This window comes from Scyliorhinus torazame, chromosome 9, assembly GCF_047496885.1.
Source record: "Scyliorhinus torazame isolate Kashiwa2021f chromosome 9, sScyTor2.1, whole genome shotgun sequence".
Lineage (NCBI taxonomy): Eukaryota > Metazoa > Chordata > Chondrichthyes > Carcharhiniformes > Scyliorhinidae > Scyliorhinus > Scyliorhinus torazame.
In genome coordinates this window covers 198,980,031-199,006,691 of record NC_092715.1, presented here as the reverse complement: position 1 = coordinate 199,006,691, position 26,661 = coordinate 198,980,031, and the positions used below count along the sequence as shown (strand labels likewise).

General features: G+C 43.4%; 1 protein-coding gene across 3 annotated transcripts in view; it reads left to right on the top strand.

The window, feature by feature from the left end:
• The window catches only part of LOC140429673 (thiosulfate sulfurtransferase/rhodanese-like domain-containing protein 2), a 57,377-nt gene extending 30,965 nt beyond the window's left edge, over window positions 1–26,412 (top strand). For 2 of the 3 annotated variants that reach the window (XM_072516960.1, XM_072516962.1), the window contains exons 5-9: window positions 2,116–2,221; window positions 2,524–2,639; window positions 17,708–17,866; window positions 24,040–24,178; window positions 25,779–26,412. In XM_072516960.1, the coding sequence (XP_072373061.1) occupies window positions 2,116–2,221; window positions 2,524–2,639; window positions 17,708–17,866; window positions 24,040–24,178; window positions 25,779–26,011 (753 nt within the window). In that variant the 3' untranslated portion in view covers window positions 26,012–26,412. The remainder of the gene's footprint in view (window positions 1–2,115; window positions 2,222–2,523; window positions 2,640–17,707; window positions 17,867–24,039; window positions 24,179–25,778) is intronic. The other variant, XM_072516961.1, reaches the window with a different exon arrangement.
• The last annotated feature ends 249 nt before the right edge of the window (window positions 26,413–26,661 follow it).

Genomic DNA, 26,661 nt, shown 5'->3' with positions numbered 1-26,661 from the left:
ATTTCTAGATAAAGTAACCACATCCCTACCTGCTAGGAAATACACCGGAATGCTGGCATCATAATATAAATCATTTTTGCACCTTCCTCTGTGCATTTTTTTGTTATTTGGAGACCAGAACTATACTCAGTACTCTCTCGCGTGTGTGTGGTTTATCCAAGGTCTTTACAAGTTTAATATAGCATCTCTGCTTTCCAAGTTTTTCCTTCTAAAGACAAATTCCAGTATTTTGTTTACATTTTTTATGGTTTTTTTTGATCTGAGTGTGTATGATAGACCCACAATTAAAGGATTACAATATCTATGAATGATACAGCACATTTGGCACAACCTAACTGTGCTGGTTCTTTGAAAGAGGGATACAATTAATGTCACACCTTGTCCTTTTTGCATACCCCAGCAAATATTTCCCTTAAGTATTCATTCAATTCCCTTTTAAAAGTTATTATTGAATCTGTTTCGACCACTTTCAGGCAGTACATTCTAGATATTAATTCACTACATAATTATTTTTTCCCTTGTGGCATCGCTGCTTCTTTCTGCCTCCTCTGTTTACCAACCCTTCTACCAGTGGAAACAGTTTCTCCTTAAAAACTCTATTATAATAATCTTTATTGTCACAAGTAGGCTTACATTAACGCTGCAATGAAGTTACTGTGAAAAGCCCCGAGTCGCCACATTCCTGCGCCTGTTTGGGTACACAGAGGGAGAATTCAGAATGTCCAATTCACCTAACAGCACGTCGGGACTTGTGGGAGGAAACCGGAGCACCCAGAGGAAATCCACGCAGACACGGGGAGAACGTGCAAACTCCGCACAGACAATGCCCCAATCCGGGAATTGAACCTGGGACCCTGGCACTGTGAAGCAACAGTGCTACTCACTGTGCTACCGTGCTGCCCTATTTTGGTGCATCTATCAATTCGCCCCATAAGCTTCTCTCGTGTAGAAACAACCCACGTTTCTCTACAGAAATGAAGTCTTTTTTCCCAGTTATCATTCTAGGAAATCCTCTCCACACTCTTTAAGGCCTTTATCTTTCCTGACGGGTAGGCACCGTAGCACAGTGGTCAGCACTGTCGCTTCACAGTGCCAGTGTCCCAGGTTCGATTCCCGGCTTAGATCACAGTCTGTGTGGAGTCTGCACGTTCTCCCCGTGTCTGCGTGGATTTCCTCCAGGTGCCGGAATCCGGTTTCCTCCTATAAGTCCCGAAAGACGTGCTGTTGGGTAATTTGGACATTCTGAATTCTCCTTCAGTGTACCCAAACAGACACCGGAGCGTGGCAACTGGGGAATTTTCACAGTTACTTCATTGCAGTGTTAATGTAAGCCTACTTGTGACACTAATAAAGATTATTATTATTAGTAGTACCCAGATTGGCCGGAATACTCCAACCAGGGCCTAACCAGCGTTCTATAAGGTTCAGTACCATTTCCATTATTTTGTACTCTTAAGGAAAATACCTTTTCAATGGTCTTTTCAACTTTGTGTACTATATTCCAGGTCTCTCTCTCTCTCAGATAATATTGCACCTCTCCACCCTACCAAATTAATCACTTAACACTTGTCAGTTTTGAATTTAATCAACAATGAGGCTGCATGTTTCACTAGTCGCTTAAGTCTTACACTATTCTCATTAACTACATTTCCCAGTTTTGGGTCATTTGCAGATTTTGAAATTATGTCTTGTATACTCAAGCTAATGTTATTAATATATATCAAAAAGAACAATGTAACAACACATACCCCAGGGGGTCACCACTGCACACTTCCCTCCAGTCTAAAAAATAATCGTTCACCATCACTGTCTGTTTTCTGTTCCTTAGACTGTACCCAGGCTCGTATCCATGGACTTGAATTTTGAAAACAAGTTTAACATCTGGACAAGAGTGGTTTAATTTGTAATCTGAGCCACCTTCTGGACCAAGAGTTCAGATTGCATCTTTGGATACTTTGATACTGTTTGTCACGTTCACCGTTTATGCTTTTTGATACAATTCTGATAAATCCAAAGTTTACTGTATTGCATTCACTGCATTGATATGTGAATCCATTTACACTGTTCATATCTCTGGTACCTACAAAATAATTCTTATAATTATTTTTGGCTAAGCGGAGTGCAGGAGGATCCCACTGTTTTCAAGATCTGCGAGTTGGAGTTTTTAAAGAGGTTGTCCCCATGGGAGTGGATCCTGAGAAGGTTTCTTATAAAGATGCTGGTACGTGAAAGTGAAGCATGGGCTTGGTTGCTGGTACATTATATAACTAAATATCTGTTCATAAATAGCACTGGAATTAATTTACAATTTGTGCCACTATTATTGTTGACTTAAAATGATAATATTTGAGTACCAGAATGGTTTTGGTATAAGAGCAGATTTTCATTAAACACAGGCTTTAGTTAGTTAGATAACAAGCTCTTGCTTGCATTCTTCCAAACCTTGTAAAAGTGAATACATGTTTGATGTTGTTGTAGCAATGCTTTGATTGCTTTTTGTTCATTGTGTAAATCGTATCGTAGGGATTCATTTAACTCCTGAAGAATTCCACAGAAAGGTAGAAGCATTGTCCAACAATGCCCAGATCCGAAAAGACACCATTCTGCTGGACTGCAGGAACTTCTATGAAAGCAAAATAGTGAGTTTTTATTCAGATGATTTTTATGTTACAGTCAGTTCCTGAGTTTGAGAGTGTATAATTTTTTTAAAATATATTGGATATTATAACCATGAGTGCAACTGAAAGCATCACCATGGTCAGACATTGTATATGGTTTCTTAGTTCACCAGCTATCTAGGCGAGCTTCTGCTGGAATGCAATGGCAAACCAGGGCTTTGTAGCAGCCAATGTCTGCTCTGATTACAATGGCTATGTAGGGACTTGTTAATTTTGTGCTGGACCTCCTGAATGCACAGTTCCAGAAAATTATACTCCTTGGACAATGTGTCATAGGTAGTGAAGCTTTTTAAGAACTTTGGTACTTGGACAGATTTTTTGATTGGTGAATGGCTGAGGAGCAGCAATAACAACAGTTTTGTTTGTCATCTGACTGGAACCCTTGTATTTTCTATGCAGATTTGCCAAGCATGCTTTTTCCGGATGATTTTTTAAAAATCGTAATTTCTATGCCAACAACTTCTTTTTTCTGTGCATAGTTTGAATAACTGTTTGTAGACTAAGTAAACAAAATGGGGTGCAACTTTTCCAGTGGCTCACTTGATAAAACCAGTGTGTAATTGAATTTACAGATCAGAGGGCCCAGCTTCATGCTCTTTTCTGTGCTGAGTTACTGGGTTATGGGGATAGGGTGGAGGTGTTGACCTTGGGTAGGGTGCTCTTTCCAAGAGCCGGTGCAGACTCGATGGGCCAAATGGCCTCCTTCTGCACTGTAAATTCTATGATAATCTATGATAAGACCATAAGACATAGGAGCAGAATTAGGCCACTTGGCCCATCGAGTCTGCTCCGCCATTCAATCATGGCTGATATTTTCTCATCCCCATTCTCTTGCCTTCTCCCCATAATCCCTGATCCCCTTATTAATCAAAAACCTATCTATCTCTGTCTTAAAAGACACTCAGTGAATTGGCCTCCACAGCCTTCTGTGGCAAAGAGTTCCACAGATTCACCACCCTCTGGCTGAAGAAATTCCTCCTCATCTGATTTAAAGGATTGTCCCTTTAATCTGAGATGGTGTCTTCTGGTTCTAGTTTTTCCTACAAGTGGAAACATCCTCTCCACGTCCACTCTATCCAGGCCTTGCAGTATCTTGTACTTTTCAATAAGATCCCCTCTCATCCTTCTAAACTCCAACGAGTACAGACCCAGAGTCCTCGAACGTTCCTCATACGACAAGTTCTTCATTCCAGGGATCATTCTTGTGAACCTCCTTTGGACCCTTTCCAAGGCCAGCACATCCTTAGTTAGGTGATCTCAATAGGCGATAGGGGTGTTAATTGACCTCTAAGAAAATCAGCCACGGTTATATTTCATGTGACCCCTGTTAGAATTTATGCTCGTATGGACATGAGGTGAGGACAAAATTATGCTTGACAGTTTCTGCCACAATCAATAGCCTGCAACTACTTAGTGTCCAAAAATTGGAGTATGCTAAGGTGGCAGTGAAGAAAGAATATCTATGAAAAATAAATAAAACTGAACATTTCAAACTGCCGCGAAATAAGTAAAGCATCTGTGGCAGATGAATCGAGTGAATCGTCTCTGAACTATTTTTTAAAAAATTAATTTAGAGTACCCAATTCTTTTTTCCAATTAAGGGGCAATTTAGCATGGCTAATCCACATACCCTGCACATCTTTGGGTTGTGGGAATGAATCCCACGCAAACACGGGGAGAATGTGCAAACTCCACATGGACAGTGACCCAGGGCCGGGATCGAAACTGGGACCTCGGCGCCGTGAGGCAGCAGTGCTAATCACTGCGCCACTGTGCTGCCCTACTCTGAACTACTTCTAACACAATTATATTCCTTTTCAAATAAGGAGACCAAAACTACACCGTAATCCAGATGTGGTCTCACCAAGGCCCTGTACAGCTGCAGTAAAATCTCCCGACTTGTATTCCATTTCCTTGCAATAAATGTCGACGTTCCAATTGCCTTCCTAATAATTTGCTATACCTGCATACTAACGTATTGTGATTCCTATCTATCTTGAGCATTGCTGTAATGTTACCTAAATTGAGTATTGCTGGCAAAAGATACTGTTCCTGTCTTTCACTCATCAGGGTAGATTCAGATGATTGCCAATTGTAAAGAGAACAACAATTTATACCACATGAGAGCTGATTGGCAAGTGGACTCTGATTGTTGGTGGTATTGCCATGGAGAATGCAGCTAGGAACAATTAACTGCCAAGCTTTTGTTTAAATTAAAGCTAGACAGGCAGACTCTGGTCAAGACATTGGCTTCGAGAAGAAACCAGGGAATGGCTGTCCCCCAAGATTTTGTTTAATTGAAAAAGAAAACGTACGCACATATTCTTTCTGATTACAATGGATGGGACCTTTGTGTGCATATGCGTAGCTTCTTGCACGTGTAAATGAACCACACTCCAAGCCCGACTGATAGTATTAAATCGGTTGTCAGTTTAATTCTTAGCACAATCAACATTATTTAGCATATGCTGTCCAATCACATCTAATGTTGGACATTGTTTTACATTTTTCAAGCCCGGGCTTGTTGGATATGGTCAGTACTTTGCCTCTTGCAAACAGCTGAAGAAATGCTGTTTGATACAGTCCACCAGTCATTGGGATGTACGACCTACAAAACTGGCATCACACTGGCACTGAAATTCATATACCACATTAGCCATTTGTGTGATAAGCAGAACATGTTTTTGGCTTGAAGGCAGCATCTTGTTATTGGAGAATATCACTTATGTTGCTACTGCATAGGAGCAGCATGAAACAGCTAGCTTCACTTGTTGCTCAAATTTTAGAGACACCTTATCTTTCCAAGGTAATCTGAGGTAGACTGTGCTCTTTACAGGACTAAAAGTAGCAGTGTTAGGCCAATTCATGAGTTTACACAACATTCAGCAGGCAATGATCTGAGCAGGGTTGCCATTACCCTGCAGGGTAGCTTTAATGCGCTCTATTTCAGCATCAAGCCTGCATGGTGAGCAAATGGCTTGGGGCCTATTTACAAGGTTGCCTATAAGACCTATCTTGTAGCACATTGAACTGTAGAAATCCCAACATGTATATTGACCAGTGATGGTAGGCTTGCAGTAGACAGTAGTAGAGAAACCATTGGCAGATTTCTCAACCAACACATCGAGGAAAGAGAGTTCATTTGACTGCTCTATTCCAAAGATGAATTCGAGGGTGGGATGGAACCCATTAGGATATAATTCTTACTTGCAGTTGTGATTTTAAGTATAGCGAATGTATCAGAAATACTTGAAGGATAGAAAGTCAGGTGTCCTTCCATTGAAGACACGTTTCTCGGAAACCAATGCACGTGTTCGCGAGAGCTGGGCCTACAAGGAAATCTCATGACCACCATCTATTTGGGCATACCCGGTGTTAAAATTGAACTCAACTGCACAAGTTGCTGAGTTCAATGAGTACAGATTCAGACAATGGTGACGCATCAAGATCACCATGAAATAATAATGTGGTGCAAATGTCTATGGCATTCTTGAGCAGTACATTGGTGAATAGGCTAACAATGCTGATCTGGCATATGGAGACCTTCACCGTGTATGTGGAACGTGCTCAGAACTGGTTGTAGCAACTAACCCAACCATTTGGCCAATTCATGTTGTGCAGAACCAGTCATAGATAAGATAGGGAGAAAAGAGACATCACTGGTGTGTCTTGGACAGCCCATACATAGAAGGATGCAATGAGCCGTGAGGATGAATCCTAGCATGTATATGAAGATGCAGCTTATTGTTGCGCAAGTCGAACAAGCCTGTTACGTTTGCTATTTTCCAATCCGCTGGGACCTTTCTAGAATTCAAAGAGAGACACAGAATACCTGTTCAACCCTTCTCCCATTTCCTTGTTTTGCATTATTATTTCCCCAGATTCTGTCTCTCTACAGGACCAACAATTACTTGTAGAAACTCCCACTATTTGTTTCAAAATTTCTAGCTAACTTTGTCTTGTACTCCAATTTCACCCTCTTTATAATTTTAGTCTTATTAAAATTTGTCCAATCATCTGACCCACTAATTTTCACAGATTTATACAGGGTTTCTTTCAATTTGAAACTATCCTTAATTTATTTTGCCACGGGTGATGCATCCTTCTCAGGTCTTTCTCACTGGAATAAATCTTTGCTGAAAATTATTACACATCTCCTTAAACATCTGCCACTGCATCTCTACTGTCCTCTTTTTTTTTTTTAAACAAATTTCTGTTCACTTTAGCCAACTCTGCCTTCATACCCTTATAATTACCTTTATTTAGTTTTCAAACACTAGCTTTAGACCCACACTTCATGTTATGATAACTGTTGCCTAGATGTTTCTTTATTATGAGGTTAATAATCAATCCGGAGTCATTGTACATGACCAGAATAACTGGTTGGCGTTAGAAATTACTGCTCTAAGAAATTGTTTGGCATGCACTCTGAACTCCTTTTCCAGACTACCTTTGCCAATCTGATTTGTCCAATCTACATGTAGAATAAAGTCGCCCATAATAACTACAGTATCTTTCTTACACACCCCATTATTTATTCCTGTATACTCTGTCCTACTGGTAACTATTGCTAGGGGACCATAAACTACTCCTATTAGTGACCTCTTCCCTTTCCTATTTTTTATTTCTGTTGTTGCTCTCTTTCGTTGGCTCTGAATATGGCGGTCAGTATGTCGCCTTCCTTAACGTGATTATGTTTTCTCTAGAGTCGCCAGGTATCTTTCGATACCGCCACAAGGATCAAACCTGAATACTGATCAAAGACTCGATACACCAGTTAGTTAGTTCAAAGTCAATGCTTATTTATTTACACACACAGTTAAATATACTCATGCACAAAACTCTACAGACTAAACTATCACTACTGCTAAAGCCTATACTTAGCTTCGGGCGCCCACTCAGTCAGAGGAACAATGGCCGTTGTTTGGTTCTGAGGCTGCTGGGGTCGAACTGGTACGGGGGAACAGTTAAGGTCGTCTGTCTGGTAGCGTGCGTTGACCTTGGACTTACTTGCTTCTGGTGTAGCTGATGGACAGGTCTCTCCTTGGTGAGAGCGGGGTCCAAGAGAGCGATTCTCTTGGTGGCTCCTTATACCCAAAGGGGCTTCGCGCTCTTTTGGGCGGGCCTTGAACTTGACCATCATTCCTATTGATTTCATCCAATAAACGGGTGGGTGCCCTGATGGCTGGGCGTGTCCTAGGTGGCCGTTGAGCTGCTTTGTTTCAGTCTCCTCTGGCGACGGGATGTCTGCCTTAGTATCGGTTACTCAAATGTTACTCTTTTGTTCCCGGAGATGGGCCATTAGTATGCTAATTGGTCTACAGTTTTGGTCTTGTCTGGGAGCTCGGCTCCAATATACAGACCAGCTCTGAACCTGCTTGTTTTCTCAGTATTTTCCATTTTCCCTGCAATCTTTGCAAAGTGTCCATTTTGCAATCGGGAAGTGGCCATCCCAGATGTGATCCTTAACGCGAACTGTGTCGCCTTCGTTCTCTGACCAAGCTGGGCACCCATAAGCACTTCATAGGCTCTACACTGCTCTGTCCTATGAATTGCAACTTTACCCAAGTTATTTTATATACATCATTATAAAACTCTACGGGGCGCTATGACATTCAGGCATGCATTACAAAATAAAAAAACTGGAACCTCTAACTATCCTCATAAAACTATCCTCACTTAAACAATCAAAAATAATCTACAACATTTTAAACTGTACAAATAGCAGCAACACCGGTCTCTCTCTGGCTTGGCAGTCAAGCACAGAGTTTTACATTTCTTTATTAAACGAACAAAACACACTCAAAAAATGGATGCACTTTAATTCACTTAAAGGGATTGGGGGGTTTATTGGAGTCCGAAGATAGGGGATCTAAATGTGTATACCGGAGTGCGGTTGCGGGAGGCTCTCCTCCACCATTTTCTGAGTCTAAGTGTCTGCATGACACTGCAGAGTATCGCCAGTACTAAGAGTGCTTCTACGATGTAAGATAGTGAATACCAGGTAATAAACTTGTCACACCAGGTCGGGGTGTCGGTAACTGTCTCGAGGTTAACTATCTCGGGGTACAGTGTATGGCAGGGGTGGGAATCATTCACGGCCTGTGTGGTAGGGGTTAGGGGGGTAGCGTCCGTGCTCAACTGAAGGGATCCCGCTAAGATCCAGGTGAAAAGCATGAAGGTTGTCTTCATCTTTCCTTTTGTCGGTCTTTTTCTTCCTCTGGGGTTCCTGAGGTTCCGGAGTTCTATGGACACGAGCATAATATCTGTTATTATCTTGCTTAAAATCTCGTATATCTGTCTGTCTGTCCTTTGTTGCCAAATACCCATTATAATTAGTCACCATCTGTGACCCCCTCATTTTTTTAAAACATCGAATATTTGGACAAGACAGCCGAGAAACATACTGACACAGTGCAGCCTATGTGATCTGCCATCCTAGTGTTTGAGGATGTAAATAGAATACAGATTTGTTTCTGCCAACCTAAGGGTCGGCAGAAACAAACAAAAGAATTTCAAACTGAAAGTGCTCAAATGGAGTGGGTATGGGTAATGGAGCGGCGGGTAGGAATGGGTGGAATCCCTGGGTAGGATGGTGATCAGTGCCGTTTGTGCTCTACCCGAGCGTAGCTGACCAGAGGGGGTCCTCAGGCAGGGCGGGGACCAGTGCTGTTTCTCCACTGCCTGAGCGACCGTCAAGAACGGGTAAGAATGTGGTCGTCGCGGGGGCTGCCTCTCGTGATTACCTTCAAATCAGGAGAGTAGTTATGATTGGTGTCTGCCGACAAACTAGTTCCTCTGAACGGTTGTCTGTCAATAAACGTGTTCCATTAACTGCCAGTGGGCGTTAAAAGAGTGGTGGCGTGGAGCCATTAAAAACCTTTAAATTCACAAACAACATTTAACATGTACATTAAACGAACAAACATACGACAAACATGGTGCAGGTTCCATCAGAAAGGACACCGTATCTCTCCATCGGTTCCTTTTTACCATCATGTGGACACCTCATTGCTCAGTAGCGAACAGGGTCGCAAAGGGATTCGTTTGGAGGGAGTCAGACTCTGTCATCATCTTCTCCCGGCTGCCATACTCTTGACTGGAGTAGTTTGGCTAAAGCTGCTTGGGACGAATTGGGGTCCATCTCATCATTCCGGATGAGCCTGAACGAATTGTCTTGGTCCAGAATCGTGTGTCGAGGTTGGAGCTACTAGGTTTTAATCCGTAATCGTCAGGCGGTGGGTCTGGGTCAGGGGCTTTGATGTACGTGATTTCAAAGGAGTCACTGGAATCATGCTTGGATTCGCTGGGAGTGGGGCCTGGTGCAGGGGTGTAATCATAACGAGGTGTGCTGTGGCTGTCGTCATTGCTATCGCTATCACTGCTGGTTGAAGGAAGGGAGAGGTGGAGTCGTGCCTCTGGGGGTGGAGTTGAACATGTGTCTGAGGACTGGCTGGGGGAGAGTAGGAATGCGTCTTGTGGGCGGGGCGTGCTCGTCTGCTGCTGCGAGCGAGATGTGGTGTGCATGGTTGTTCTGCGAGCCATAAGCCTAATGCTGGTTTATGTGAAACCACGCAGACTTGCTGTTGGGATATGTGATCTTGTATACCGAGGGGCTGACTTTGTCGGAAATGGAGTACGGTCCGGAACATTTTGGGGAAAGGAATGAACTGGGGTTGTATAGGGAGAGCATCACTTGCTGCCCTACTACAAACTCGGTGGCGTGTACCGTTTTATCGAAACAAGCTTTGCTTTGTTTCCTCCTGGTCCCAAGTCTCTCAGCTGCTGCGAGCTGGGCTGCCTTTATTTTCTCAATAAGCTGCTGTACAGCATTTTCATGCATGACTGCAGAGCTGGCCAAATCCAGTCCTAATAAATATCTGTCCCTTTCATGGGGCGTCTGGTCATGAGGGTGTGGCGGGTGTATGCTGTGGACATGGATACCGTGTTTCTTATGAACATCAGTGCGAAGGGGAGAACTGAGTCCCAGGTGCTGTTGTTCTGTTGCACCATTTTCCTGAGAGTGGCTTTTGGAGCTCTGTTCATCCTCTCTACAATGCCGTTTGACTGCGGGTGATATGCAATGTGAAACTTCTGCCTAATTCCGAAAATTGTGAGGACGTTCTTCATTACCCGTTCTGTAAAATGGGAGCCTTAATCGGACTCTATACTGCGTGGGAGGCCCCATCTTGTAAGGATGTGCTGTGTTAGGATTTTAGCTGCTGTTTTGGCCGTATTCGTTCTGGATGGAAAAGCTTCCATCCATTTTGTGAAGGTGTCGATGACCACCAACACATACTCAAAACCATTTCTGCAGGGTGGTAGGGGTCCTATGTAATCTATCTGCAAATTCGTCCAGGGGCCATTAACGGGGTGGGTGTGACTAAGCTGAGCCTTTCTTGCATATCTGTCCGGATTGTTCTGGGCACAGATCAAGCAATTTTCAATGGGTTATATCGGCTTTTAAATCAGGTCACCAGCAGAGAGGTCGGAGGTGAGTTAGGGTGGGTTCAATGCCTTGGTGTCCATGATTGTCATGGAACTGACAAATAATCTGGTTCCTGTCCTGGCTGGGAACTACATAAATGCCCTCTTTCAAAATCACACCGTTATGTGTGGTTATTGCGTTCTTAAACTTATCGTACGGGGCTGGGAAGGATCCTCTTAAAACTTCCCTGAGCTTTTCATCTTCCTTTTGGGCCTTTGCTAGATCCTGAATGTTGGTCTGTGAGACCTGAACTGCGTGTCCTGGGGTGCTCTCGAGGGGGTTCCAAAAGTAACCATGTCTGGAACCTGCCTTCGCTAGGGAGTCTGCTTTAATGTTACCAGGGGCGGAAGAACGGTGATGACTGCGAACCTTAATGATACCATATTTCCTATCTTTAGCTGTCTCTAGGATATGTCGGAGTAATGGGGCTGTGGGTAGGGGCTTTCCGTCTGCGGAAACAAATCCTCTAGTTTCCCACAGGGGTAGGAATTCTGTTAAACTATTGCAGACATATAAACTGTCCGAATATATGTCTGCTGGGGTCGGAAACGAGTCGGGGTGATCAACAATGTAAGCTATGGCTGCCAGTTCTGCTGCCTGCGAGCCTTTTTGTCCTGGCAACTTTAATGATATCTCTTCAAGGGCACGTCCCTGCACATGCTCTGCATAAATGCCGCAACCGATGATTCTCTTTCCATTCAAAACTGTGGAGGAGCCATCCACATAAATTTTCAGGGGTGCGCACGTGTCTGTGGGCTGGATCTCTGGGGTGTATTACCTGCTTTCTTGGGAGCTGACTTAGGTATAAATGGGCCTGAATTATGGTTTGTGGTGATGATCTCACACTCATGTGGGGTACCTGCATATTGCAAATTGTCGGCTAGGAAAGTGTGCGTCTTGGTTCTTTTAACTGTAATGTCCCGTCCCTGTAAAAGAAGGGTCCAACGGGCTGCACGGATTTGGCTGACTGTGCCATCTTTAAGTCGACCGTCTAATAATAGCTGTGTTGGGGTGTGTTCAGTGAGAATGGTGATGGGGTTGAGTCCTGTAATGTAGGCGAAGTACTGTACTGCCCAAAAAACTGCGAGCAGGTGCCTTTCGCAGGCAGAAAATCCTTGTTCGACAGGATCTAACACGCGTGAGTCATATGCCACGGGGTCTAATCGGTCATGGCGTTCCTGGAGGAGCACGGCCGAAAGGATTCGGTCGGTGCTTGCTACTTCAATCACGTATGGTGAAAGTGGATCTGAGACCTGTAACGCGGGGGCTGTGCTGAGGGCTCTCTTTAAAGCATCCACGGCATCCGTCGATGTGGTTTCGGCAGTATCCAACCAGTCCTAGAAATGACCGGAGAGCTGAGACATTATGGGGAAGGGGCAATTTGACGATCGAGTCAATTCTCTTTTGCTCGATCTCGGGTTTACCATGCGTGATTACTGTACCCAAGTAAATCACTTTTTCCTGCAAGGTCTGAGCCTTCTTGGGGTTGACTTCACATCCAATCTGTTTTCGGAGTCCTAGGAGTTCGGCGAGAAGCGAAATGTGCTCTCCCTTTGTGTCTGTCTGTAGTAGCAAGTCATCTACATACTGGACCAGACAATCGTGTCGGGAAAATTTTGCTAGTCCATTTGCCAGCTGTCGGTGGAAAATGGAGGGGGAGTTGTGGAAGCCTTGTGGAAGGCACGTCCACATGTATTGTTGTCCCTGGAATGTAAAGGCGAATTTGTATTGGCACGCTTTATCCAATGGAATTGACCAAAAGCCGTTGCTAATGTCCAAACCCGAAAAAAAATTTGACTAGAGTCCCTGTTTGAGCATGGTCTTGGGACTCGTGGCTACGGTGGGGGCTGCTACTGGGGTTACTTTGTTCAGTTCCCGGTAATCAATGGTCAGTCGCCATGATCCATCGGGTTTCCTGATGGGCCAAATTGGTGCGTTGTTCGTGGAGGCTACTGATCGGAGTATGCCTTGATCAAGCAGACTCTGTATTACTTTTGAGATTTCTCCCTCTGCTTCTTGGGGAAAATCGTACTGCTTTTGGGGTCTGGGGTCGGGACCTGTAATGTTCACTAAGCCAACTATCTTGCCACAGTGGTGCTTGTGCTGTGCAAATGCTGCTTTGTGTTGCTGCAGGACTTCCCTAACCTGTTTGTCCTGACTAATGGCTCGAGGGTCGAACCAGAAGTCTCCTACTGCGCTGATTCTGTTTGCATACTCTCCAACTGTAAGCGTGGCGGGGGCTCGTGCTGCCTTTGCCATTCTCCGTACAAATTTATTTACCGAATCAAATGAGAGGTTGTGGGAGCTCATAAAGTCGATTCCTAGGACGTGTTCAGCTGTCTGGGGTAGATCGACTACAACTATGGGGTGTTTAGTCGTAATGTTCCCTATTTGTATCGCTACAGGGGCTGTGATGTGTCCTTGTTGTAAATGACCTGTAAAGCCGCTGAGTGTGATGGTGTCTGTTGTGGGCCACGTGTCTCGTTGAAACATCGTGGAGGAATTGAGTGTGGTGCGGGACCCTCCTGTGTCCCAAAGAAATCCTACGGGGTATCCCCGGACTTTGCCTGCTACTACCGGTCTACCGGACTTGTCCCAAAGGGTGTCGCAGACCCAAGTTGGGGAGCCCGAACACAGTCAGTCGGTGCCGTTCATGTCTGCGTTTTCTGAACGAGCGCTAATGCTATGGATTGGCTTTGCCCTATTCTTATTTAGGGTGCCTGTCTGTTGGTTTCTCTGCTGCCTTTGGGGCGCGTTGCACTCTCGTGCATAGTGTCCTAATTGTCCACAATTGCAACATTCCTGGGATTTTGGTTGCGGTGGGCTGTTCCTGCCCTCATTTACCCATGCGGGGTTCTGTTGCGTCCTAACTGGATTCATGTCTGCCTGCTCTTACTCTGGTTTTGCAAATGCGGTTTTGCCTTGGACAGATTGTTCCCAAGTGCGGGACAATCTTTTTAAAACCCATTTCTCGTTGTGGGCCTCGTCTGAGGGTTCGTAATTTGCGCAAGCTCTCTGTCCTGTCTCTGTCGCATGAGAGACTAGGATTCGAGTCCATTTGGCCATATTATCCGTGGACAAATGGGCGCGGGCTAACTCTTCAAATACCACTGTGAAATGTATCCACAAGCGTCCAGCAAACGCTGTGGAGTGCTCTGTTTTCTTTTGCCTACACTTATTTAGGCCTTCTACGGGGTCTCCTCTGTTATAGCCGATCGCATCCCGGATCGCTGTGTGCATTCCTTGGAGTGTGCCTCCTACATTCTGTGGGTCGGGAAGGGTCGAGGCTTACAACTGTGAGCTTCACTTGCTCCTTTTCGTCCAGGCTGTACCTGGTAGCCTGCTGTTTAACTCTAGCGCAAAACTAGTGGGGGTCTGATGTGGGAAGGAACGGTGTAATTTTTCCACACCGTCCCGTAATTGGGTCACGGTTAACGGGGTTGTATATAGGAAATCTGCGTTTCCTTCTGCTGTGGCCCTGCAGTGTGTGGTTACAGGGTTCATGGGGGTGTGTTCTGCCTGTTCAGTCGGGGGTTGGGGTGCTTTTCTCCTGTGGTTTTTCTTGCGTACATGTCCCATGTACGTATCTGTGGGCAGTTTCATTTAAATCCTGCCAATTGGGGCTGTTTTCCTGGTCTAACTGGGGTCCAAACATACTTTGAAACCCATTCTGGTCAGAAAGCAGAGATTGCAATTCTGCAATTTGCTTCCGGCACTTTGCTTGATCTACGGAGCTCTGCCTTTGTTCCGTCATGGAAGTGTGGAGCGCTCGTAGGGCTGCTTTTAAATCATTGCACTGTTTCTGCAATTTCTCTACCTGTTGCTCGGTTTCTTGTCTTACCAAGACCACGCGTTGCGTGTCCTGGTAGGCCTTATCGTACTGGGTTTGTAAACTACTCAAATGGGAGAGACGAGACTGGTGTGCCCGCTTGGCATCATCCACCTCTCTGTCCCTCGCTGCTAGCTGTTCTCTTAACTCCTTATTCTCCTTCTCACATTCTCTCACATCTCCCTCACTATTTCTGTCTCTCTCCTCAATCTCTCTACGGAGCGTCCTAACAATCTCCTCTGTGCCTCGCAATTGTGCCAAGCAGGACACGATTGACATCGGCTTGCGAGCTTTCCCCAAGCTCTTCTTATGAATCTCTGACCGGTTCTCCCACCAAGTATGCCCTATACTCCCGGGACCTGTTTCGTCATTGGCGTAGAATTCACTCCAAAGGGGCCATCCTTTCCCTTTGAGATATTTTCTTATCTGTTCTTCCCATACGGGACACTGTCCTACTCTACTGGTCGCTGCGACCTCGAATTCTTGGGGGTTCATAAGGCGTTCCATTGCCTTCATTGCCATTTTCTCTCTATCTCTGGGTTCTCTACTGAATTTGGAACAGGGACTGATAAAGTGGTGATGTAAACATGGGTACGGCTTACGCTATTTTCCAGCCTACAAAACTCCCGACAGTTTTACGCAACAAAATCTCTCAGGTTTACCTTGTATCCCTGTTAGAGTGCATGCATTAACACACTTCCGAATCTCGGAGGTTTGATCAGTATCGTTCTCACACTTGTGGTTTTTCTGTTTCCAATTGGATTCCAATTCAAATTTGGGTTCTCTTGGCGTGACTAGGCCACTTCTAGGTCGAGTCCCGTCAGAGGTCGCCAGTAAATGTTGCTCTCTTTCGTTGGCTCTGAATATGGCGGTCAATATGGTCGCCTTCCTTAATCCTAATTATGTTTGCTCTCGAGTCGCCAGGTATCTTTCGATACCACCACAAGGTTCAAACCCGAATACTGATCAAAGACTCGATACACCAGTTAGTTAGTTCAAAGTTAATGCTTATTTATTTACACACACAGTTAAATATACTCATGCACAAAACTCTACAGACTAAACTATCACTACTGCTAAAGCCTATACTTAGCTTCGGGCGCCCACTCAGTCAGAGGAACAATGGCCGTTGTTTGGTTCTGAGGCTGCTGGGGTCGAACTGGTACGGGGGAACAGCTAAGGTCGTCTGTCTGGTAGTGTGCGTTGACCTTGGAATTACTTGCTTCTGGTGTAGCTAGTGGACAGGTCTCTCCTTGGTGAGAGCCGGGTCCAAGAGAGAGATTCTCTCTTGGGGGCCCGTTCTTATACCCAAAGGGGCTTCGCGCTCTTTTGGGCGGACCTTGAACTTGGCCCCAATCAATTGGGCCGTTTCTTCATCATTCCTATTGATTTCATCCAATAAACGGGTGAGTGCCCTGATGGCTGGGCATGTCCTTGGTGGCCGTTGGCCTCCTTTGTTTCGGTCTCCTCTGGCGCCGGGTATCTGCCTTAGTATCGGTATCTCTTTTGTTCCCGGAGATGGGCCATTAGTATGCTAATGGGCCTGCAGTTTTGGTCTTGTCTGGGAGCTGTGGCTGCAATATACAGACAAGCTCTGAACCTGCTTGTTTTCTCAGCATTGTCCATTTTCCCTGCAATCTTTGCAAAGTGTCCATTTTGTAATCGAGAAGTGGCCATCCCAGATGGCTACACTGTCCAAGCTTATCTTGAATCTTGTTATTTTGATCAAGGTCACCTCACTACTGTACTGTAATTAACAGAACTGACCCACCACCTTTCCCCAGCTTTTTTTCTTTCCAAAATGTCACATACCCTTGAAGACAGTGGATAACACTCAACCAAATCCACAGGGAGCATGGACAATGTGGTTATCCACTTCATTAGTGTCAGATGAGGGGTGACCTGATGTGCAGTTGTGGCCATGAGATCCATACCATGGAACACATCATGTTCATCTGTGTATGATGACCTGTCATGCGAGGTACCTCGTTTCTCCATTTGCCATCTCGGGTGACCATCAAGTGGCCAGCCAAAGTAGACACCCTTTTGTAATACAAAAGAGAAGTCGTAATGGTTACCAAAGCACCAGAGAACTCCTTGCTCCTCATCAAATGATACAGTGGTATATTTTATGTCTATTTGAGCAATAAACAGGGCATTAATTTAATATCTCATTGGAAAGAATGCACCTCTAACAATGTATCACCTCAGTACTGCAGTGGAGGGTCAGCTGAGGTCATATTCAATCCTGGAAAGAGGCTTGAGCTCAATCATCTGATTCCGAGGTGAAGATGCTGTCAACTTGCCCAAATCAACCAATTACCTGGGTTGGGTGGGCCAGTTATTATACAGCATGGAGTGGACAGACCATTTAATAAAACTGGTTGGTGGGCAGACCATTTAATAAAACTGGTTGAAATGATCAAAGAGATGAAGTGGGATACCTCCTGGCTTATGTGCATAAGCATCAAGGTTTGTGATAAGAAACTCTTCCGATTCAAAATTAGTGTTGTATAGAGAAGCACAGTGAATATTTAATAACATCCGATTGGTTTACAGTTTAAGGTTCCTTAATGAATACAAACTTTTGTGTTGCACTGAGCTTTAGCATCAGCTTTTTGTTGCATAATGGCAGAATGTTTACTTATTTTATAGTTCTTGTACTCTTAAGATTTGACTGCTGAATTATAGCTGCTGCTCTCTCTTACTTAGGGAAATTTTCAACACTGCATTGCTCCTAATATCCGGAAATTCAGCTACTTTCCAGATTATGTAGATACAAATTTGGAATGTTTCAAGGACAAACAAGTCCTTATGTATTGCACAGGGGGAATCCGCTGTGAACGAGGCTCAGCCTATCTAAGGTCAAAGGTAAGATAATCGTTGATGGCATGGAATCATTACATGGAACATAAAGCCTATGTGATTAGCTTGGCATGGCAAAATGCGAAAACGTATTGTACATTTATGCGTTTGTAGAATTAAATTACTGTAGTGCAGGGTGATTCACTCATTTTACCTATTAAAGGAAAAGCACTTGTGAGTAAGTACTGATAAAGTACTCTGCGGAGAAGAGCTTCATATAATTTTTAAGATATGTATTTTTAAAACTCCTCTGTGGATAATCTTACATGAAGCTCTTCATTAAAGTTAACCAGGTGTCAATATGGTTCACACAAGCACAGTTTTACATTATTGGTAATGGCAATTAAGACTGAAAGCAATTTAATTTTATTTCAGTCTCTTATCAAATGCATCTTTCTAGGGCAGCATGGTGGCGCAGTGGTAGCACTGCAGTCTCACGGCGCCGAGGACCCAGGTTCGATCCCGGCTCTGGGTCACTGTTCGTGTGGAGTTTGCACATTCTTCCCGTGTTTGCATGGGTTTCGCCCCCACAACCCAAAGATGTGCAGCCGAGGTGGATTGGCCATGCTAAATTGCCCCTTGATTGGAAAAAATGAATTGGGTACTCTTTTAAAAAATTAAAAAATTTAAAAAAAAATGTCAATGCATCTTTCTATGGATAATATTTAATTGCTGTTTAATGGACTGTTGGCTTAACTGTCACTTTGTTCCTGAATTCTGGCTATGTTATGTGAAGTATTTGGTGGCACGGTAGCACAGTGGTTAACACAGTTGCTTCATAGCTCCAAGGTCCCAGGTTCGATTCCCGGTTTGGGTCACTGTCTGTGTGGAGTCTGCACGTTCTCCCGGTGTCTGTGTGGGTTTCCTCCGGGTTCTCCAGTTTCATCCCACAGTCCAAAGATGTGCAGATTAGGTGGATTGGCCACGCTAGATTGCCCTTAGGGTCCAAAAAGATTAGGTGGGCTTACTGGGTTACAGGGATAAAGTGGCAGTGTGGTCTTAGGTAGGGTGCTCTTTCCAAGGGCCGGTGCAAACTCTATGGGCCGAATGGCCTCCTTCTATGTCTGTCTAAAAGTAGGGCTATCCATGTTATGGCCCCTAGGTTTTGAGCGCTCACAATCCAATCCAAGAAGTTGCGGTACCTTCTGTTGAGGGTTATCCTATTTATGAATCCCATGGACCTGTAAATACAGAAAGGATTACTGTATTCTTCATGTCGTTGCATCCTCAAGGAATTAATTCTAATTCAGAACCTGAGGGTGTCTTAGAACATAGAACATAGAACATTACAGCGCAGTACAGGCCCTTCGGCCCTCGATGTTGCGCCGACCTGTGAAACCAGCATATTCTCCTTAATGTTTTAATTATTTTGGGAACATATTTCATTAGATGTAGAACTTTCAAACACTCCTCATGAAATGCTGAGGTCAGAGAGAAGCACAACATTGTAATCTCGATCCTGTAACCCATGGTCTCTTTGAATGTGGTTTTCACTGGTTGGGCAGAAGCACTGGATTTGTTCTCACTCTTGGTTCTCAATTCTTGTTCTAGAACCATTTTTCAAATAGATTAATAATCATGGGGACGACATGGTGGCTTCTAATAAGAATCGGTAGGCCGATTGATGGGAGGTGTCAAAAATATAACATTATTGTAATTACTCACTTGAATAATAATAATCGCTTATTGTCACAAATAGGCTTCAATGAAGTTACTGTGAAAAGCCCCTAGTCGCCACATTCCAGCGCCTGTTCGAGGAGGCTGGTACGGGAATTGAACCCGTGCTGCTGGCATTGTTCTGTATTACAAGCCAGTGATTTAGTCCACTGTGCTAAACCAGCCCCCAGCTAAGAACTGGATTAAAAACTTAGAAACAAAAATCAAACAATACATAGAAAAGTCAAGCACATGGCAAAAAACATAAAGCACTAAAAGAAATCACTTTAACACAAACAAACAGATGATTCAAGAATTCAGGAACAAAGACCTCAACCATGAGATGCTACTTTTAAGGGAATTCTTGTCTTTGGTTTAACCCCTCCTTTATTTTCATTGGCTTCTAATTCTCAGCTGGCTGAGACCTACTGGCTGGTTCAAATGAATGTCTGTTACTTAGAGGATGATTAATTAAACATTGGACGTTACTTAAGATTGACTGGTGCCTATCAAAATAAGCTCGGCTCTGCATGCACAGTCTTAGGAAACGTACTGGATATGTTTTTTCACACCTGCCATGTTTCACAGCTTGTCAGAGACCTTAAGAGTTGATTAGACAGAGAATAATACATTCTCAGTGCTGAATACACTGGAATACAATAGTTAATTAATTGTATGAGACGATGACTGAGTTCCTACAGTCAAGACACTTTTAATATTTTTGCCTATTAGCTATATGAATTCAATTAGCACCTATATGAGTAAAACTAGATTCTATCTGTCCCTCTTTGATTCTACTAAACCTAACAGAATGAATCACAATTAAAGTAAAGCGAAAAGGAAAATCGAAGAAATAAAAGCTAAAAGGAACACATTCACAGTTGCCTTTGATGGTCTCATTGTTTAGGAACAGCCTTCAACACTGGAATGGGCGAGCCTTGAAAGAGTTACAAGCACTTTGGGCTAATAGTAAGAACTGCTTATAACTTGTGGAGGTATTTGTTCAAGCGAATACTGAGGCACTTTTTTAGGGCTTCTTGCCGTTTTCTTGCAGATACATTTAATCATCAGAGACAAAACATACATAATAAAAATGACTACAAAGAACATGACCAAGCCTTGCACTAAGAGGCTCCCAGGGACCCTAGCCCCCAGTAGCCCAACCCCAAGGGGTGCTGGACACGGGTTGCTTGAGTTTTTCAACCTCCTTCTGGATATGTTTTGCCAAATCAGTGATCTCTTCGGAGCTATCTGGACTGTAAGTACAACTTTCTGACCCAATCAGGGCACATGTCCCACCTCTCTCGATGAGAATGTAATCAAGAGCCATCGATTTTGCAAGGCCACTGTACGGATAGCTAGTGTTTCAGCGAAAATCATGAACAGGGCTACGGAAATATAATTAGCTATTTTTCTATGATGACTGCCATTTTATTAAACTCTTTGGCTACCTTGACATCATCATAAAAAGGAACAAACAAAGCGAACAACCTGTCACGTGCAGTAATGGCACGTTTACTTCTTCCCCTTTACTTGGGATTAGGTCATTCTTTAGACCATCTATAAATCTTTTCCGGATCAGCTGGTTCATGGACCAACTGTTGGGTATACTTGACTCGGGTAATTCTTTGTTCCCCTTCCACTGTTCTTACTGCCTAGGTCTTATACCGTTTTGACTTTAAAGTGGCTAACCATATGCTGTGAGTCCTTTGGGACTTTGTTTTTCTCTTTCGGAGTATTTCCTCCTTCTGACTAATCTCGCCATCAGAGTCGCTAAAGGATTCTGAGGATTCCGAATCAGTTACAAAATTGGGCTCTGAGACCTCCTCTGATGGTTCCTTTTTCGAATGCTCACGTTTAATTACTTTTACATCGGGATGAAATTAAACTGCCGCGGAAGAGCTTGCGGTCGCGGCCGGCTTCTTTTTCATTGGGACGGTACATCTTACGTCGGGAACAGCCTCTATAACCTTGCAGACTGGCAGAGGCAGGACATCTGGAGTTGGATCTATGTTTCTAGGACGGTCCTCGATTGTATGGGCGTTGAGGGCCCGTTGAAAAGACGTTCTCTCTCCCCCCCCCCCCCCCACCCCCAGGTCAGGAATTTATCTGATAACTTCTCTTTAAGTTCCCTATTCTGGGTTAGAAGATCTTTTACCCCCAATTAAAGTTCTGATACTCCCGCTTTAAGCTTTGTATTTTCTGATGCTAACTCGCTATTCCGAATTCGAATCTGTACGGCTTGATTTCAGTTCAGAGACTGCACGTCTGAGTCTTTCAACTTCTTCTTATGAACTTTCTCGCTTTTCAGTTTTGGGTTTCTCTCTCTCTCTCTCTCGAGATCCTCACAGACTGTCCGTAATTGCTCCTTTTTTAAAAAAAATTTGCGATCATAGTTGATACTATAGTCTTGTTTCTCTTTCAGAGCTGGCTCATTACAACCAAGGATCATTTGGTCCGTTCTTTATCTCTCATACGGGTAGCTTTCCCCCAAAGTCGTCTTATATCATCAAGGGACCATTGTCCTTTGGAAGTATTGCACTTTAGAAATTTCTTTTCAATCTCTGTATCAGTTTCGGTCAAGTCAAATTGCTGTTCTATGTAACACTTTGTTATCTGGAACATTTGTTCTGCAGAAATATCTGGTGGGGCTCGACCGCCCCTAGACACATTGTAGGAAATCTTCGGCCGCCATTTTAATTCAATAGTATTTTCGAACCCCGGGCCTCAAGTGTCAGACTGTTTCTAGTCGGGGGATCACAATATTTATATATCTGTAACGCTGTATATCAGGTGTCTGTCTGTTACTGTGGCTTGGGCCAATTTCAACCCGGTCGTTTTCATAATGGGTGTGTAGGAGATCACCCGACACTAAACAGTCTCTTACCTCAGTTCTGCTAATCCGCTGTCCGATGCCTGTGTGGTGTGCAGTCTCTTCTAGCTCTCCTGGTTGGCTCGTCAAATTGTAGGGACTCTTATTTTACCTTCCAATAAGATTCGGTAGTCTGATTGGTGGGAGGTGTCAGAAATACGACGTTGTTATTGCTAATTACTCACTTGAATAAGAACTGAATAAAAACTTAGAAACAAAATATCAACAATACATAAAAAAGTCAAGCACATGGCAAAAAGCATAAAGCACAAATAGAAATCACAAACACACACACACACACAGATAGATGATTGAAGAATTCAGGAACAAAGACCTCAACCACGGGGTCCTACTTTTAAGGGAATTCTTATCTCTGGTTTAACCCCCTTTATCTTCATTGGCTTCTAATTCTCAGCTGAGATCTCCTGGTTTGTGAATGTCTGTTACTTAGAGAATGATTTGTTAATCAAACATTGGACATTACGTAAAATTGACTGGTGCCTATCAAAACTAGCTCAGCGTCTGCATGTGCATTCTTAGGAAAATTACTGGATATGTTTTTTCACACCAATGTTTCACAGCTTGGCAGAGACCTTAAGAATTGATTAGTTGATTAGACAGAGGAATAATATGTTCTCAGTGTTGGAAAACAATGGTTAATTCATTATATGAGACAATGACTGAGTTCCCACAGTCAAGACACTTTTAATATTTTTGCCTATTAGCTATACGCATTCCAGGAGCCCCTCTTTGAATAAAATTAGAAATCGAACTAGACTTTATCACAGGGATAGGGCTGAGGAGCTGGCATGGTTAGGGTGCTCTTTCAGAGGGTCGGTGCGGGCCCGATGGGCAGAATGGCCTCCTTCTGCACAGTAGGGATTCTATGGATCCTCCCCATCCAAATAGTAGTATATGAAATACAATATGTAAATGCTGTGTATAAAGTGATTTTAAAAATGGATGTTTACTTACAAATGTCAGTGACATGGATGTACTTGCTTCATGCTGCAGAGTTTGTCTATTCTTGCACACTTCCCCTCCTGGGTGAGACACACAGCTCACTCTGCCGTATATGGGTGGCATGTTAGCATAGTGGTTAGCACTGTTGTTTCACAGCTCCAGGGTCCCAGATTCGATTTCCGGCTTGGGTCACTATCTGTTCTCTCCCTGTCTGCGTGGGTTTCCTCCGGGTGCTCCGGTTTCCTCCCACAGTCCAAAGATGTGCAGATTAAGTGGATTGGCCATGCTAAATTGTCCTTGGTGTCCAAAAAGGTTAGGTGGGGTTGCTGGGTTATAAGGATGGGGTGAAGGTGTGGGCTTGAGTAGGGTGCTCTTTCCAAGGGCTGGGGCAGACTCGATGGGCCAAATGGCCTCCTTCAGCACTGTAAATTCTATATGTGGCAGTCGCTCTTTACTCCTGCCTCCCAGCTCATGTTTCACATTATTTCCCTGACCCCTTAAAATTTCTCTATGGGCACAAGTTTGAGAACCACTGATGTGCATGGCTTAATGTACATACCTAAACAACTCACAAAGACAAAAAAAACTCCTGAGTTAGAGAACAAATTTTCCATCACACCCACTGATATTTAGCAACAAGCACCTTCTCAATTTATTTGTTGAATACTACTTCTTGTTTGCAATTTAGGATGTGTGTAAAGAAGTTTACCAGCTCAAGGGTGGAATTCACAAATATCTTGAACAGTTTCCAAGTGGTTTCTACAGGGGAAAGTTGTTTGTTTTCGACAATCGCTATGCCATTTCTGCAAATGATGACGTTATTGCCGGTGAGCACAGCAGATAAAGGATTTCTGAATTGTTGTATTTGAACCATTGAAGTGCATCTTGCTGTTTTGCGGGGGAATCCAGAACCAGGGGCAACTATAATAAGATTAGAGGCCATTCAGAAAGTGCTTCTTCTACAAACACAGTTGTAGAAATCTGGAATTCTTTCCCTCAAAGCTTGTGGACATTGGGTGAATTGAAATTTTCAAAATTGAAATCCAAAGATTTTTGTTAAGTAAGAATGTCAAGGTATATGGATCAAAGGGCAGCATGGTGGTGCAGTGGTTAGCATTGGTGCCTCACGACACCGCTCCGATCCCAGATTCGATCCCGGCTCTGGGTCGCTGTCCGTGTGGAGTTTGCACATTCTCCCCGTGTTTGCGTGGGTTTCGTCCCCACAACCCATTGGTGGATTGGCCACGCTAAATTGCCCCTTAATTGGAAAAAATGAATTGGATACTCTAAATTTATTTTTTAAAAGGTATATGGATCAAAGGCAGGTAAAAGTGAAGATACAAGTCAGCTTTATCTAATGAAATGGTGGAACGAGCTTGAGGGGCTGAATGGCCTTCTCCTGTTTTTACTGATTCATTATTTTGAAGCTGAGTGATGTTTAAGTATAAAAACTAGTGGAATTAACCAGAACGTGGAATAATTTACAAATGGTAAATCAGCGAATGGATCTTTTAACACTGTATTACAATACGTATGCTCAAAATTTTAAACTGCAGATGAAGGGAGCAGTATGGTGCTGCAGAACAATTGTTACAAGGTCATTGGGCTGAGCATAGGAAATTGTAGTTTATTAGTTTAAATCAAAATAAAACTGTCTGCTAGCATGCTTAACTTCCCAATTTTGCCTCCAAATGGAATCCTCCGATAACTTGTCTAGCAAAACTGGTCAGCTCCAGTTGTTCAGCCTACAATTTATGCCAACTCCACATTTAAGATTCATGTTAAAAGCTCATGATTTATTTTTTGGTGATCAATGCCTATGATGTATCATCTAATGCCACATGACTTGAGTGTGCCAACCTCCAAGCACAATAAAGGGCTTATGATGATTGGCACTGGTGTGACTGTCCCAGACCAGTAAAGATCTTCCCAAGTGCTGCAAGACGTCCCGCTCTAGTTTTACTGGAGGTTCAACACACAACCTCCACAAACCCTGCCCCATCAGATCTGGGTATCTGAAAACATTCACAACCAATCAATCACTTTTGTAGTGCAGCCTCTACTGTTATGTAGGTGAAAAGGCAATGAACTGCATTAAAGGTAAATGAAATGAATGATCAGATTGATGTGTTTTTGATAGTGTTGGTTGAGGAATGTTGGCTAGGATGCTCACACACCTGAAACATTCCCAACAAGATGCAGCTAACTGGGCAGCATTCTGCATAGCTACAATTAGTTCAGAAAACATGCCATCTTTCCTTAGGACTCAAATTGTTTCCTTCAGCATTAACGTCTAAGTCATTCAACTTCAGGCCCCCAATCTTTAATGACTAAGGTTCACAGGTGGATTTATCATGGAATTCAGCATGTTCATTCGTGTTCCGAATTATGTTGCTTATGAAACTATCTTTATTTGTTTTTCTCCAGAATGCAGGTACTGTGGTGTCCCTTGGGATGAATACAGACTTTGCAGTACCTCTTATTGCTGTCAGCTTGTTTTGTCCTGTGTTCACTGTCGAGAAAAAGGCCTTCTAGCCTGTTGTATTGCGTGTCAAGAAAAGGGAAACTCAACATCTGAAACTCAGTCAGGCCGCCCAAGAAAAGAGGAATGTGAATGTACTCAAAAACGTGTGCGAATCCCTGTTATGTTTCCACATTAGATACTACTTTTCAAACTTTCCAGTGATGTTTTAAACCAAGAAAAAAGATCAGATTTAAAAGGCACAGGGGCTTGAATTTATACAATAACTTTCGTACCCCACATTTCAAAAACGCTCAAGTACTTTTGAATTAGAGTTGATGTGCTAATGCAGGAAATATGACAGCCAGTTTGCACGTAGCAAGGTCCCGCATGCAGTGCATAAATGGCCAGAAAATCATTTTAGAGGATCTGTTTTTAGATTTATGACATAATAGGTTGATTTTATTTTAAACTTTTAATAGTCCTATTTAAAACATTGATTTGTTGTGTTGGTTTTTACCAGCATGCTGCTTACAACTTAAAATGATAGCAATTATGTAATAATGAGATCATTGAATTAAAAATTACAATCAATATATAGCCAATTGTGTTGGCTCATTTATTTCTGGTATGTCAGACTAAAAATTAATTCCTGTAGTGCCACTTCAAAATAGTGCTATGTAGGTTTCCTGGGGCAGATAGCACCATGGACTACTGCACACACAACACACACTGCGTTTCTGTCCCAAGGGAATCGAGATAGTCTACCTAGCACCAAATCAAGAGCTGCCAGATGCTGTATTGTGCATTACATTTCTGAACCGTTTTACAAAACTCTGTCACTGTGGT